General features: G+C 65.1%; 1 protein-coding gene across 1 annotated transcript; it reads right to left on the bottom strand.

Annotated features, from left to right (window-relative positions):
- Positions 1-795: 795 nt before the first annotated feature.
- CSNK1G2 (casein kinase 1 gamma 2) lies at positions 796-13,988 on the bottom strand. Its single transcript, XM_042927805.1, has 12 exons — positions 13,902-13,988; positions 8,739-9,174; positions 3,078-3,118; positions 2,884-2,953; positions 2,644-2,792; positions 2,297-2,531; positions 2,147-2,232; positions 1,991-2,075; positions 1,758-1,906; positions 1,499-1,582; positions 1,293-1,399; positions 796-1,168 (listed from the first exon to the last, which is right to left on the bottom strand). Exons 2-12 carry the CDS (start codon positions 8,920-8,922, stop codon positions 1,114-1,116), a joined length of 1,245 nt encoding a protein of 414 aa, XP_042783739.1. The 5' UTR covers positions 8,923-9,174; positions 13,902-13,988; the 3' UTR covers positions 796-1,113.
- Positions 13,989-14,505: the final 517 nt, after the last annotated feature.

Raw genomic sequence — 14,505 nt, 5'->3', positions numbered from 1 at the left:
CAGACCCAAGGCGACCTGTCCTTGACTCTCATCTTGGTGAACAGCTGTGCCCACAGCCCCCAGGCGGAAGCGCACCGAACTCGGACACTGACGGGCTCAGCGGTACTGCTTCCGACCATCCCTTTCTCCCCAGCAGGAGGGTCACCGCCTCTTATTAGCCTGTCCCCTCCCCGGGGGAGGGAGGCTGCGATGCCGCCAGCCGGGCCTCCTGGAAACACCGGACACCACACCCGAGAGTGCTTTCATTTTCCTTTATTTTTTTAAAAAAGCCCCTAAATCCTATGGCTTCCAGGAAGCGCCGAAGAAACCGAAGTGCCACTTCTGTACACCGTGTAAAGCAAGCCCTGGACACACACACCACCGCCGGGCCGTCCGCAGCCGCTCGGCCCCCAGCGGCACCGCGGGACCCACGCGGGGACCCGCGAGCGCCGCACCGCCACGGGGGCTGCCCGGCCCCGAACGCACCCGCGGGGCTGGGACGGGGCTTTAAGGCGCTTGTCTCCCGCTGCTCGGCCGGCAGCGCGGAGCGCGGACGCAAAGGCGCCCACGCACCCCCCGGGGCGCGGGCGCCAGGCGGGAGGGGGGGGCCGCCCCCGGGCTCCGGACGCGGCCCCGCGAGCAGGTGCCGCGGGAACCGCCGCGGGGCTGTGCCCGCCGGCCCAGGCTTTGGTGCAGCATTTTGGTTGGGGGGGGCCGCCCCCACCCCACCTTCCCCTGTGGTGCGGGGGAGGCCCGCGGCGGGTTCGCCCCCGGCAGCGTCGCCCACAGCGCCCCCTCGAGAAAACGGCCTTTGGATCGAGGGAGACAAGCTGGACTTTATGAAACCAACAGGGCGGCCGACTACTCACTTCGGCGGCGGGAGGGGCGCAGGGCGGGCGGCCGCTGTGTTTCGTTTCCTTGTTTCAAATAGTTAATGCTCTCGGAGGGGAGGACTAGACACAGGTGTAGAAATTTCGGCCAAAGTCTCGTGTGAAGGTGACCCCACGTGGGGGGGGAGGGGGGCGGGCAGCTGCGGCCGCCCTGCAGTCTGCGTCTGGGCCGTGGGCCACACAGCCACGGACGAGCTGGTCCCAGGGGCTGCGGCGGGAGGATTCAGGGCACCACTGCCCCGGGTCACTTGTGTCGCTGCGCCGATTTTCTCTTTCTCCTCTTGAAGAAGCAGCAGCACCTGAACGGGGTGGGAGGTTCGGGGGAGGTGGGTGCGGGGGAGGGGAAATACGCGAGGGGGAGGGGGTGTGGAGCCCGCCCCAGGCGTCCCCACCCCCCCCCCCGCGGCTGCCCAGGGGCCTTACTTGGTGTCATCAGTCACCTCCACCTCTGCGGGCGCCGTGATGGGGGCGTTGGAGTGACCGGCAGTGGGGTCGTCCGTATTCAGCTCCCCGTTGGTGGAGTTCAGCGCCTAGGATTGGGGAGGGATGCGGTGGGGGGAGTACAGTAGGGGAGCCGGGTGGCCCTACCCCACCCCTACATCACTGGGGTCCTTGCCCCGGCCCCTCACCTGGTTTTTGCTGTACAGCTGGGCTTTGTCCCGAGGCTGAGGCTGCGAGGGCAGGTCGGTGTGGACCGTGCCGATGGGGGTCGGCTGCGGGGGGGGGGGGTGGGGGGGTGGGGAGGAGGGGGGCAGGACGCAGCGCTGAGGCCGGGCGGCCTCTGCCCACCCCCCACAAACCCGGGGTCCCGCTGGCAGCAGGCACCCAGGCTCCTGGCCCGCCTGTCCTGGGGCCCCGCCCACTCCAGGAACCCGGACCCCCACGTACCAGGGGCTTCCCCGCCCAGTCGTACTCGTAGTCGAACACGAAGCCGCTGCGGTCGAAGAGATCGGTGAAGAGCTTGCGCAGATAGTCGTAGTCAGGCTTCTCGAAGAAGTCTAGGCGCCGCACGTAGCGCAGGTATGTGGCCATCTCCTCTGTGGAGAGCCGGCGGGGGACACAGGGGTCAGTGGGGCGCGGGCCGCGCGGGCCCGGGGCGGTGCGGACCCGGCGTCCCTCACCTGGGAAGCTCTCGCAGAGCACCTCGATGGGCGTGGCCCGCTTGGTGTCCCCGATCTTCTGGTAGCGCTCCTTGAGCGTGTCGGCCTGCGGGGACAGCGGTCAGCCGACGCCGACCCGGCGGCGCCCCGCGCCCGCGCCCCCGGCCCCGCGCCCACCTTGAGCCCCTGCCAGGGCAGGCTGCCGCGCAGGAAGTACATGAACATGTGGCCCAGCGCCTCCAGGTCGTCGCGGCGGCTCTGCTCTGCGGGGGGAGAGCAGGTCAGCGCGGCCCGCGCGCCCCCCCGCCCGGCCCGCGCGCGGCTCACCCTTGCCCAGGTGCGTGTTGATGCTCATGTAGCGCGCCGTGCCCGTCAGGCTCTTGTGCTCGCGGTACGGGATGTGCTTCTTGGTCTCGGGGTCGATGTACTCCTTGGCCAGGCCGAAGTCGATGATGTGGATGGCGTGCTGCCGCTTGGTGCCCGGGCGCCCCACCAGGAAGTTCTCGGGCTTCACGTCGCGGTAGATGAGGCTCTTGGTGTGGACGTACTCCATGCGCGTGATCTGCGGGGCGGCGGGCCTCAGGGCCGGCCCCTCGCCCCGCCCCGCCCCGCCCCTCCCCCCGCCCCTCCCCACCCTCGCCCCGCCCCCGCCCCCACACGCCCTCGGCCCGCACCAGCTGGATGGCGATCATGAGCACCGTCTTGAGTGTGAACGTGCGATCACACAGGTCAAACAGGTCCTCCAGGCTAGGCCCGAGCAGCTCCAGCACCATGGCATTGTACTTCCCACACGGGCCGAAGTAGTAGACCTGAGGGACGCCCTCTGCAGGGGACGACACACGGGCCTGTGAGGACCCTGCCCGCGAGGCGAGGCGCCCCCCACCCCGGCCCCCGCACTGCGCCGGCGCGGGTACCTGTGGCGCTGAGCTGCTTGTAGAAGCGGTACTCCAGGTGCAGCTGAGGGGCCCGGGACTTGATGGGCTCCTGGGAGGGGCAGGTAGACGTGGCGGTCGGGTCACCGAGGTGCGTGCCCACCGCCCCTCCCCTGTAGACCGGGCAGCGGGGACGGATGTAGGGCAGGGAGGCGGGAGGGGGGGCCGGGACTCACCAGTTTAATAGCTACGTATTCATTTGTATAGAGATTCTTCCCTGTGGAAGAGAGGCTTGTCAGCGTGGTATGCACCCCCCTGCAGGGAGGAGACCCCCCCAGGGGCCAAGCCCCCCCCCCCCCCCCTTGAACTTGACCATGTCCTAGGAGTAACAAGAACGCCTACGAGCCCCACCCCCACCATGGGCGGCGCTCATGTGCCCCACACCCTCATCGCAGAGCCCACCCTGCCAGCCAGCCTCTCCTCCCCCTCCAACCCCCACCCCGCCCACTCAAGGGGGCTGGTCCCAAACTCCTCTCTATGGGATCCTTCCCTCCAGCACACCAGCTCGCTCCAATTTCTCCCATCTATAAAAACAAAGAGAACAGACGGCCGCGGTGATCCCGGGGCGCCCCCTTCCGCTCCCACCGCGGAGAACCAGGAGGCGTCCAGGCCCCTGCCCGCTCCCCCCCCCCAGCTCCCTGGACCCCGCCTCCCCCTCACTGTGGAGCAAGGCCCCCCTGGCAAGAAGCCCCACAGAGAGGCCTGTCCTGGTCAAGTCCTGCAAAGGACTCACCCAAGGTGCTGCACACCCTCCTCCCGGCCCTCAGGGTGGGGAGCTCCCTCGTGGCACAGAGAAGGGACTGGCCCCAGGCCCCTGCCCGTGCAGGAAGGAACCTGTGCTCCAGTGACACCTTGCCCGGCAGCACCTGGTAGGCTGAGAGTCCCTGGCTGGCTTCTCGGGGCAACATAGTCACCACACCTGGGGCTGGGAGTGTGTGCCTCATGGGTTAGAGACACACACAGCCCAGGGCACACGGCCTTCCCAAGCCCATCACCAGCCCTCAGGACCCCTAGGGAGCCCAAACTCACAGAGCTGTCAAAACTAGAGCCCCTGACGCCCGCAGTACCCCAGACGGGCCTTCCGGCAGCTCGGGGCTTCTGTGAAGGGTCTCACCTCCCTGTGTGCGGACACCCAGCCCCCACCTGCCTCGTGATGGAGGGGCCGCCCGACCCCTCAAGTCTAAATGCCGGCCCCCAGCCCCTGTGGAAATTACCGTGCACGGCGCTGTGCCCGCCTGTGCCCCTGCCCGCACTGTCCTGTCCCTGCCCTTGGACTGGCCTCACCAGGCCCTGAAGTCCACGGACGTGGCCCCCACATGGTACACCTGCTCCATCACCACCTGTCCCGCTGTCCTGAGTAGGATCCATCGTGGGAGAAGGCCTCGGCTTCCTCTCCATCCCGGTGCACGGTCTGGGCGACACCCGCCCCGATGTGGTGGCAGAGACATGGCTGAGTCCCGCCTCACAGGACACGGCCAGGGCTCCCCACGCACGTCAGCCCACGGCATGGGTCACCGCACCGCCCCGCCCCATCGTGCTCCGAGGTGTCTGCACCACCACGGCGGCGCCCGGCGGGGGGGGGGGGTGGGGGGTGGGGGTGGGGGTGCCTGGCCCTGCGTCGGCCACTCTCGGGCCTCTGTTCCAAGTGGCCGTTTCAGAGTCAGCCTGTCAACGTCCCCAGAAGGCTGCAGAGACGTCGCCTCAGGCCTGCAGGAGAGGCTGAGGAGGGGACATCCCGGCCCCAGCCACGACTGGGAATTAACTTCCCTCGCTGATGTTTTCGGTTCCTGGTGAAGAGCCTGCACGTCCTTTATTCACTTATTCCGGAGGCACTGGGCAGGTCTGGGCACACTTACAATGGTACTGCTTTTAAATGTTTATTTTCCAACTCTTTGTTGCTCAAACAGAAAAATTCATTTCTAACTGCTTCTTGAGAGACCGCTCTGGCTGTTGCGTGCACGTGATCACGCCTCTGGGCTTAGCCCCAGCTCGCTGCTTCCCCGGTCGGTTTTTCCGCTTCCCCCATTTCTTGCCACGGCCTGGAAGGGGTGGGCAGAGGGGCCCCATCTTCCCGCAGACCTCGGTTCTCTCGGTGTGACAACTGAGAGGCTTCCTGCGGACTCTCAGCAGGGAAAGAAAGTTCCCCTCAAGCCCTGCTCCCTGGGCTTTGATTACAAATAGGTTTTTGCCTCCTGTGTTATGAAAGTTTCAAACCAAAAAAATGGAAAACCGGTGCAGGGAAGACCCACGTCCTTACTGCCTAGATGACATCAGTAGCCTGCTCTTCGTCCCACTGCGTATCTGCGCAGCTGTCACCCCCTGCTCTTTTGTTTTTTTATTTTTGAGACAGAGCGCAGGCGCCAGTGGGGAAGGGGCAGAGGGAGGAGGAAGAATCTTAAGCAGGCTCTGTGCTCAGCGCAGAGCCTGGGACCATGGCCTGAGCCAAAATCAAGAGTGAGGCCCTCAACCGACCGAGCCACCCAGGCACCGCTGGATCTCCCTTATTTTTAATTGAAAAAAAAAGAGCATCTCACAGTCGCAGACATCAGCAGCCTGTCCCGTCAACATCCCAGCCTATTAGGACCGCGGATTAAGCTCAGGGTGGACCCAGTTCTCGTTCTCCCCAGGGAGACAGTTACCTGTAATGCACACACCTTACGTGCCTCAGACCGGGAGCTCTGGCAAACGTGGAACCCTGTGCAATGCCAGCCCTGTATCAGGACAGAAAACGTGGCTACCACGCACGCCCCTGCCCGGTCAGTCTCCACCTTCACGTCCCGAGAGGGAGCCTCCGAGGCGGAATCATCTGGCACGTTCTCTCCTCCCTGGGTCCTCCTGCACGCCGCGCTGCGGCACGTCCGTCACGGGGACACTGCCTGGCTTACCCGTGACCCTGGGGGACGACCACCCCATCCCCAGGTCCTTCTACAAGCACGGCTGACGTGAGCGGCGCCACACGGGACCTCCGACGGGGCCGGCCGGCTCCCTCGTCTGGCAGATTTGCTGGGGTGGCCCCCCCGAGGGAGGAACTCACGCGGCTGCCTTGCTCGGGCTCCTGCGGCGGAAAGATTCCCGTGCTCCCCGGCTGTTGGCCTGTCTGCTTTTGCGAAGTGTCCGTTCACATCTGTCGCCCATGTTCAAGTTTTTAAGAAACCTCTACAGCCCACGGTGGGGCTCAAACTCATGACCCCGAGATCAAGAGCCACGTGCTTCTCCGACTGAGCCCGCCGGCACCCCTCTTGCCCGTTTTTCATCGCAGCATCTGTGCGCAGGAACCAGCGCTGTCACACGGTGCCCTGTGCGAGCAGTGGCCTGCCCGCGGCCTGCCCGGCCTCGCTCTTAGCCACGTGTTCTCATAAGCAGATGTTCTATTGAGCCTTTCTGGGAACTGCTAACTTTACTGTGTCCTGCTGAAGAAACCTTCGTGTTTTGACTGCACACGTGAGTTCAGGGAGAGCCAGTCTCCTTGAAGTGCAGCCCGAGGTGAAGGCGAGAGTGGGTGTGTCCGGCACGACTGGGGTCTGGGGACGTGCAGGCCGCAGGGGCTGGAGCTCAGGCACTCGGGGCTCTGGGAGCCTCGCCCCCTGCACGGGCGGAAGGCAAGAGTCCAGAGGCCAGACGGGAAGTACCTCCCGAGGGGCCGCGAGCAGGAGGAAGGTTCCGGGGGCCACACAGGGCCGGAGCCGTGGCCATCCAGCGTGCGGAGGCTGCCCTGACCTCCCCTGACATTCGGCCGGGAACCCAGAAAGCCCTCGCCTCGGGACCGGGTGGCTCCAGGCTTCGAGTAAGGTCAGCCCTCAGCCTCCCCTAACGGAGCCAAAAACCGGCCCTCGCGCTATCGAGAGGGGTCTCCAGGACAAGGCAGAACCCCGACCAATACCATGAGACACCCACAATTTCCAACACGTGAAACACCACTCGTGTAGAAAAGGAGGCAAATCAGACAATCACAAGGAAAAACATAGTCAAAGGCGCCAAAGACCTGGCCTGTAAAACGGTTACAAGTAGGTTTGAACGAGCAGCTGGGAGATCCCGAGAGAGAGAAGCAGGGGTCGAGCGGAGTCACAAATGCCACATAGAAAATCAAGAAGTCACCAGAATGACTCCAACAACAGACTGGACGCGGCAGCAAAAAAGAAGGGTGAACTCACACCAGAGCAAAAGGTAACTGGAGTGAAGCAGGGGGAAAAAAACTACAAGAAAACCGAAGAGCAGCCTGAGGGACCTACAGGAAGCATCAAACCCTCTCCACCTACGTGTAACTGGAGCCTGAGGATGCAGAGACAGAAACGGAGGCAGAAAAAAACCCGAAGAAATAATAACTGAAGTTTTTCCAGTTTAATGAGGAAGTATTACACACACCGACGCGGCTCCAAGGAGCCCCAACCGGGACTGTCACAAAGAAAACCACCTTAAACAGCGCAGGATCGAAATCGGACGCCAGAGGTGAAAAGGGGCTCTCGGAACGTCCAGCTCACTGTCATCAGGGAAGGCCACGCGGAAACCCCTTCACATCCACGCGCACGTTCAAAGTGGAAAAGCCTGGCCACTGAGATGGTGGTGAGGACTGGGGTACCCCGGACCTTCGCGCGCTGCCCGCGGGAGCTTAGAAAAGCTACCACCACTCTGGAGACCAGTCCGCACTTTCTCATCGACACACACCTCCCCTCCGACCTGGGGCTCCAACAGAAACACTCGTGCGCTCAGGCCGGTTTTATTCACGACGGCGGAAACCTACCCCCGGCTGAGCGTCCCCGAGCAGGACGACAGACGTGGACGGTGAGGTGCGGTCACACAGATGGACAGGGTGACAGACAGCAACCGGTCACCTACACACCCAACCGCGGGGACACTCGCGAAACCTCGCAGAGCAAAAGCCGGGCGGAAAGGAACACATACCTCAGTTTTAGGAAACGTTTAAGCTACCAGCCGCTGCACCCACGGCCCAGCACACGCACTCTTCTGTCGGTGCAGAAGACCCCTGCTGTACAGACCGTGATCCGCACACCAGGCCGCAGGTCAGGACCGGGCCCGCTGCGTGTCCGTCTGCTTGCACAAGCACGCGTGTGCGCACACACGCATCCTAACGGGGCAGGCGTGCGTCGAGGCGGCCCCATCTGGCACGAGCTGCAGACTGGTCACCAGGTTGCCGGGGGCCCTGCTGCGCGGGCCGGGCCGGGTACACCCGGTCCGGCTCTGGGGAAGGCGCCTGTCTCTCCCGTGAAGCCGGCAGCGTCAGTCGCTGAATGACAGACGCCTCTGGTGTTGGAGCCCGGCACCCGCCCTGCCCGCCCCACCAACCCGCACACGGAGACTGGAGCCCAGCCCTTGCCCGTTGCTGGCTCAGAAACCCCGAGCCTGGGGCCGGGGAAGCCACAGACAGGCAGTGACACTCCCCAAGCCCAACCCCGGCAGCCTCTGCAGCGGCTGAGGTACGGCTCTGGCTCAGGACAGGGAGGTCAACCCAGCCCCGAGGGGCCACCAGTGACCCCGGCCCCGCGTACGGTTGCTGAGCCAAGTGCGGAGAGGGAGCCGAGCTCTCGCTTCACCTCGCACGTGCACCCGCACCCACCAGCTAAGGGCTAGCGGCTTCCACGTGGGTCCACCCACACGGGGGCCCAGACCCACCCCCCCCCCCACAAAACTGGCCCTCAGCAACGCAGGGGTGAGGCCGGGCACCCGCCCCTCCAGCACAGCCTCCTCCTTCGGGGGCAGAAACTCACACGTACCTGAATTCCCAGTCCCGACAACCTGGAAACCATCTGGGAGCGGTGACCGCGGCCCTGCCAGGACCTCCCCTCCCCCGGGCCCCAGAACGCACACACGAGTGGGCTCACCTAGCCGGAGCTCCCCGAAGTTGCCACAGCCTATCTTCTTCCCGACCCGGAAGTTGGGGCCCACCATCAGGACCCCCGAGCTGGTCCCCGAGCTCCGGACGCCATGGCTGGTCCGGCCGCTGGCCTTGGACATTCTCCGACCCTCCTCCGACTCCCCTTTCCCTCCTTTCTTGTCAAAATCCATAAGTTTGTGGTACCCTGGCCTCTCCACGGTGACTCTGCTGCCGAGCAAATCCCGGGTCTGTGCAGACCTGAGGTTGCGGGCGGCTCTTCGGGGCTAGTACACCATGGTGGCCCGGCGGGCTCCCTGCTAGTGAGACGTGGGCGCTTGCCAGGGCCCGGCCGTGGCGCTCATCTCGGTGGCCTCGGGGTCGCGTGCAGAGGGAGGACGCATTCTGTTGACCGGTCCCGCCGCCTCAAATCTCGTGGCTCCCAGCTGGCGGAGAAACGAAGGCACAGGTTAGAGTCTAGGCCGGAATCTGTCCCCCTGCCCCCGACGCAGCCCCGGGGTCCAGAGCCCAGACTGGCAGGGAGGCCCAAGACTGTGGTGTTAGCGGAAAACCACGCCACAGAGGCTTGTGCAGCATAGTGGCGTCCTGGAAAGATCTCTCAAGGCACAGATGCGGCTGTGGACTGGGATGCACAGGAGTGCAGTGACTCAGGCCATCGTGAACTGCACGTGTGAGGGGTGCTCTGACCCCCACCCCATGGCTCAAGCACAATTCTGCTGGCAGAGGTGACGGCCAGTCAAGAGACAGGGGCCCTAGAGCCTTAAAGCCAGGTGTGGAGACCAAGGCTGGGTGCAGAGAGGGCCGGGCCCTCTCCCCAAGCCAAGGGTGTGCTCCTCGGTAGAGAGAAGACAGACAACAGAGCAGAATGTGCCCAAGGTTGGGAGACAGGCCCTCACCACTGACCTCAGAGGCCTCTGAACTGCACCCCGCACAGCACCCCACCCCACGATGTCCCTGGGCCTAATTCCAGGAGCCTGTGACCCCGCGGTCAGGTGGGGCTGCGGAGGATCCTGACCCTGGCAAGGCTTCACTTGGGCAGCAGCCGCCGAGGGAGGTCAGGCGGGCTCCGAGGTTGACAGGGCACAGGCCGTGCGTGCCACCGGGGTGGGACTGGCCTTGGCCCCTTGGGTACGAAGCTGGCCTTGTGGAGGGCAGGGCAGACACTGAGCAGCCCCCAGGATGCAGGGGGCAGCAGGCAGCCACCCGAGCTGGGAGCAGTGAGGGACAGGTGCCCACAGAAACCACCCCGGGTCTGTGTCCCCAGGCCCAGCCCTCCCCAACCACCCCCACCCCCCGTCCCTGCAGTCTGTGGTTGCCACCAAGCTGGCCTCTCAGCCACGCCTCCGCCTGCAACCCCCGCCAGCTGCTCGCACCAAAGCTGAAGAATCTCCTCAAACAGAAACCACCAACGAGCTCCTCTAAGCGCCCCCTACCAAACGCGTCCCCCTTTAGAGTCTGAGTGCAGCGCCAGGGGCCACACCGCCATCAGGCCCAGAGCGCCACAACCCAGCTTGCGAGTTCCCGCCCCACAGGCACCGGACGCCTTCCCACATCTTGCAGAGGCCGTGCACCTCTGACCGTCCGTGAGCGACCACCAGAGTCCAGGCGACAGAAGACAGGGCAGCGTGGGCACCGCCGGGCTCAGTGCGGGTAGGGGCAGGCAGCGGTTTTACCTCGAGGGAACTACACTGAGGCTGTGTGAGCGGGGTGGGCAGGGTGTGGAAGCGCCCTTGCTGCGGGACGTCCCAGGGAGGCAGTGACCGTGTCACCTGACCCCAGTACTCCCTCGACGTTGACCAGCCCAGGGCCGGGGGGCCCCCACGGAGGGGGTCCGGGGTGTGGTGCACACACACATGCCCACGCACACACGTGTGCATCCGCATCGCTTAGAAAGCTCCTCCCACCCCCCTGCCTGAGCCACGAAGACCTCAGGCCCTCAGGCTTCCTAGTCAGGAAGAAGCAAGGCCCTGCCTGCCTTGGGGGCCATCGCTCTGGTACGCCCTGGGGACCCTGGGCCATCGCTCCAGTGGGTCCTGGAGGACCAGTCGCGAACAGGGCCCAACCCCGAAGGAGGCTGTCTGCACAGATCCCCAACTTCCTCGCTCCATCAGTGGCATGGCCTAGAACAGGCAGGGGGGATGGGGTCTCAGGACGGTGGCTGGGCTCACCCGGGAAGGAATGTGTACGTCTGGGGCCGATGGGACCCGTCCCCCGCCCACCATGAGCACCCAGAGGCCTGCGAATGCCTCTGTCCACCTGAAGGTGAGTCTACACGGACGGACCCGAGTCTGAAGTTTACTATTAGAACAAAGTCCTCCCCCGGCTGCAGCCGCCCTCCTGAGCTCATGCCAGAGCCTTGCTCCCCGCGTATGGTGGGGGCATCAGATCCATCCGAAGAGAAAAGCCAGAGAGCACTTCTTTCCTCCGCAGGGTGGAGGCTGCCTGCTTTGGCTTCGAAGTCCCTAGTTTATTATTTGCATTATGGAGATACGATCCACATATCATACAACTCGCCCTCGAAAAGTGTACAATTCAGAGGTCTTCAATACGTTCAGTTATGCAACCATCACCGTGATCCAACTCCAGAACATTCCATCAACCAAAATAAAAAAACCCCATCCCCATCAAGCAGTCACCCCCCAGCACCCACGAGCCCCCCCCCCTCGTGTCCATGGATGGGCCTGTTCCGGACGTTTCACACACGCGGACTCACACCCCGTGTGGCCTCTCGTGTCTGGTTCCCTCCCTGAGCGTCACGTGTTCAGGGTCCGTCCATGGGGCAGCGGGTGTGGGCGCCTCGCCCCTGCTCGCGGCCGAGGGACGTGTGCGCGCGCGGTGGACCAAGCGTATCTGTTCGTCCGTCAGCGGACATCTGGGTCGTGTCCATCTTTGGGTGCTGAGAAGCGTGTGTGTGGACGGACGCTGGTGCACGAGTTCCCGTGTGGACGCGAGCTTCTGTTTCTCGCGGTGCACACCTGGGGGTGCACCTGCCGGCTCAGATGGAAACTTCCAACTGGCGGCACGACTTCCTGGAAGCCCGCACAGCGCGCACAACAGTGCCCTCCAGCCCCGGTGCCGCGGCCTGCGGTGGGTGTGCTTCTAGTCTGCAGCTCCCCGAATGCCTGCGTCCCTTGCAGACACACACCTTCCGTCACAAAGTAATTAAGAACGTACGCATGTGCACACACACACATGCACAGACACACACAGACACACACGGGCCGCCAGAGTCAATCAGATGGAAAACCCACGGGAAATCAAAAGACCCCAAGGAGACAGAACGCGCCCTCATCTCATGATCTGCACTGTCCTGATGACGGCAGAACTCAGGGCTGAAGGGCCCTGGGCGCGCCCCGAAGAGGAAGCGTCAAAGAAACGGGGCGGGAGCCAGGAGCGGGACCTCCTCGGGGCCACACAGAAGCAGGCGGCCAGGGACGGCCTCCACGCAGATGAAGCCAGGGGGACACACACTCGGGGCAGATAACCATAGATGCGGTCTTTGTCCCGGGGCCTGGCACGCAGCTTCTCAAACCCTGGGCACCTCCCGAGTGATGGGAGGGTCTCTGCCCTTCTGAAGCAACCCGTTCCCGGCACACAGGAGCTCATGCCGGGACAGGGCACCAGAACGGAGCTGGAGAGGCTGCGGTGCAGAGCACAAGGTCTGGGGAGGGCTCGGCGACCCCCTCTGCAGGCAGGGAGACTCGGGTCCGGACTCCACCCCCCACCCCACCCTGCACACAGGCTTCATGGGGCAGGAAGTACCCGTACCACTCTGCCCCGAGGCACACAGGAGCCGCCCCTCCGGACGCCTCCCGCTTCTGCACCTTAGCCCGCAGCCCTCCTGGGAGGCCCCTCCTCGGCCCTAGCAGCCCCCTCACCCCCTGCGCAGTGACCCCCACCTGCGCTTCCAGGTGGGAGGCGCCCTCGGTCCCCACCCCAGATCGGCAGGCACGCCCTCCATCTCCGCCCGGCCGCGTGATCTGGGGTGCAAACCCTTCCTGGGCGCGCAGAGCCGCCCTCTGTGGGCCAGGGAGGCCCGCGTGCCCCTGTGGGACGGCTTCGAGGGTCCCCTCTGAGAGATCCCTGTGACGCTGGGGGTCCGGGGTCTGGCAGCCGCCTCCACCAGCCTCCCCACTCCACAACAGGCTCCCTCTGCGTGCGCCTCCCTGCAGCCCCTCGTGGCCTCACGGTCCCAAGGGGGCCTCTGACGGCCCCGCGGGCAACAGAGACCAGGCGACCGGGCGCAACGCTGGAGGCCTGCTCGTGCACGCACCGCCCCACCGCCGGTCCCGGGGCCCACAGGTCCCTCGACACAACGCCGGCGCCCCCCAACGGCAGCTTCCCCAAGCCGCGTGCTGGCCAAGGGTTGGTTCACGTCTGCCCCTGTAGGTCTCCTTACAACAGGCTGTACGGTCGCCACGTGGGTCACCGCCCGCAGAGGACGGCAGGCGCCATGGAGGCGGGGGAGCAGCGCTCCACTGCGACCCCTTCCACGGACAGCCCGGAGGACACCGGCCCCTATTCACGAGGAAAGGGCCACCACCCCGCAACCCCAAAGGCAGCACAGACTTGCAAATGTTCCGGACGGTGGCCAAACTCGGCACGCCCTGGCAGGCCACCCCACCCAGCGCGGGCCACATGGGAGCATTCTGGGTCCCCTCGGGACACTCTGGAAGCCAGGTGGGACCCGCAGGGGAATGGCAAGAGCGAATCACGTGCTGGCGGGTGGGAAGCAGGGACAGGGACGACACAGCGCCGCTGAAACAGGTCCGGGGCCAGAGCCTGGTGAGAACGATGCTCGGGCAGGGGCCCAGCCCGGCATACCTGGGGGAGGCAGGGTAACCCGAGAGCTCAGGGGAGCGGAAGTGTCTGCTGTCGGCCCAGGCCCAGCGCCAGAGCTAAAAATAATCGTCCTGGGGGAGAGGGCCTCCCATCCCTCACTCGGGACGAAAATAAACCCCGTCCCAACGCAACCAACGTGGGCCCGGGCTCCTGACACGGGGTAGGAACCCCACCGCAGGGACCACTGCCCAGCGCCCAGGCAGAGCCCCTGGAAGCTGCCGGCCCGCCGTGGCCACACCGAGCGGGTTTTGCAGAGACTGCTCCGGGCCGGGGCAGTGCCGTCCTGCGAGTGCCCCCTCAGCTGAGTTACCTGCTGTGGTTTTGGGGGCGTCCCCCATCTTGTCAGGGCCAGGGGTCAGCTCCCCTGGTGGAGGCTCCAAGAACCCCCTTCTCTGACCGGCCCCACTCAGTGATGTCACAGTCCCTGGCTGACATCACCAGCCTGGCCCAGAGCTGGGGCACGTGCAGACGCAGGCAGCCTCCTGCCTAAGCGCAGGTAGGAGCCGGCGGTGGGTGCGGACTCAGAAGCATGCGCCTCACTCGGGACCCAACCGGGCATCCCTGGGCACGCGCATCCCTCCTGAGCTTGCGGACGCGTAGGCGAGGCCCCCTCCCCAAGAGTCACCTGGGCTCAGGGTCACAGTGCCCCAGGAGCCCCGAGTTCCCCTTGTGGGTGCCACTCCCCGGGAGCGACCTGGACCCCGGAGACACGGCCGACCTTGTAGCAGCAGCCGAGAAGCCCAAGGTCACCCGCGAGGTCATGTTATGACAAAGAGGAAGGAAGCGGCCCCAAAATGGCAGGCACGGGCGCCAGCCCAACCGGCCCCCCGTGACGAGGCCAGTGTTGACGCAAGTTAAGCAGCAACGGGTCGTCACAGTGGAGCTACGATGAAGGACCCCGACCCCAAATAAAC

This window comes from Panthera leo, chromosome A2, assembly GCF_018350215.1.
Source record: "Panthera leo isolate Ple1 chromosome A2, P.leo_Ple1_pat1.1, whole genome shotgun sequence".
In the NCBI taxonomy this organism is placed as follows: Eukaryota; Metazoa; Chordata; class Mammalia; order Carnivora; family Felidae; genus Panthera; species Panthera leo.
Note: the sequence above shows the minus strand (reverse complement) of the source record. Positions and strands in the feature narration are given on the sequence as shown.

Excerpts from the sequence above, each read along its gene's own strand:
- CSNK1G2 (XM_042927805.1), bottom strand. The coding sequence starts at position 8,922 with ATGGATTTTGACAAGAAAGGAGGGAAAGGGGAGTCGGAGGAGGGTCGG. Across the intron at positions 2,076-2,146 it reads TGCCCTGGCAGGGGCTCAAG|GCCGACACGCTCAAGGAGCG; the intron begins GTGGGCGCGGGG and ends CTGTCCCCGCAG. Across the intron at positions 1,400-1,498 it reads AGCTGTACAGCAAAAACCAG|GCGCTGAACTCCACCAACGG; the intron begins GTGAGGGGCCGG and ends CCCCAATCCTAG.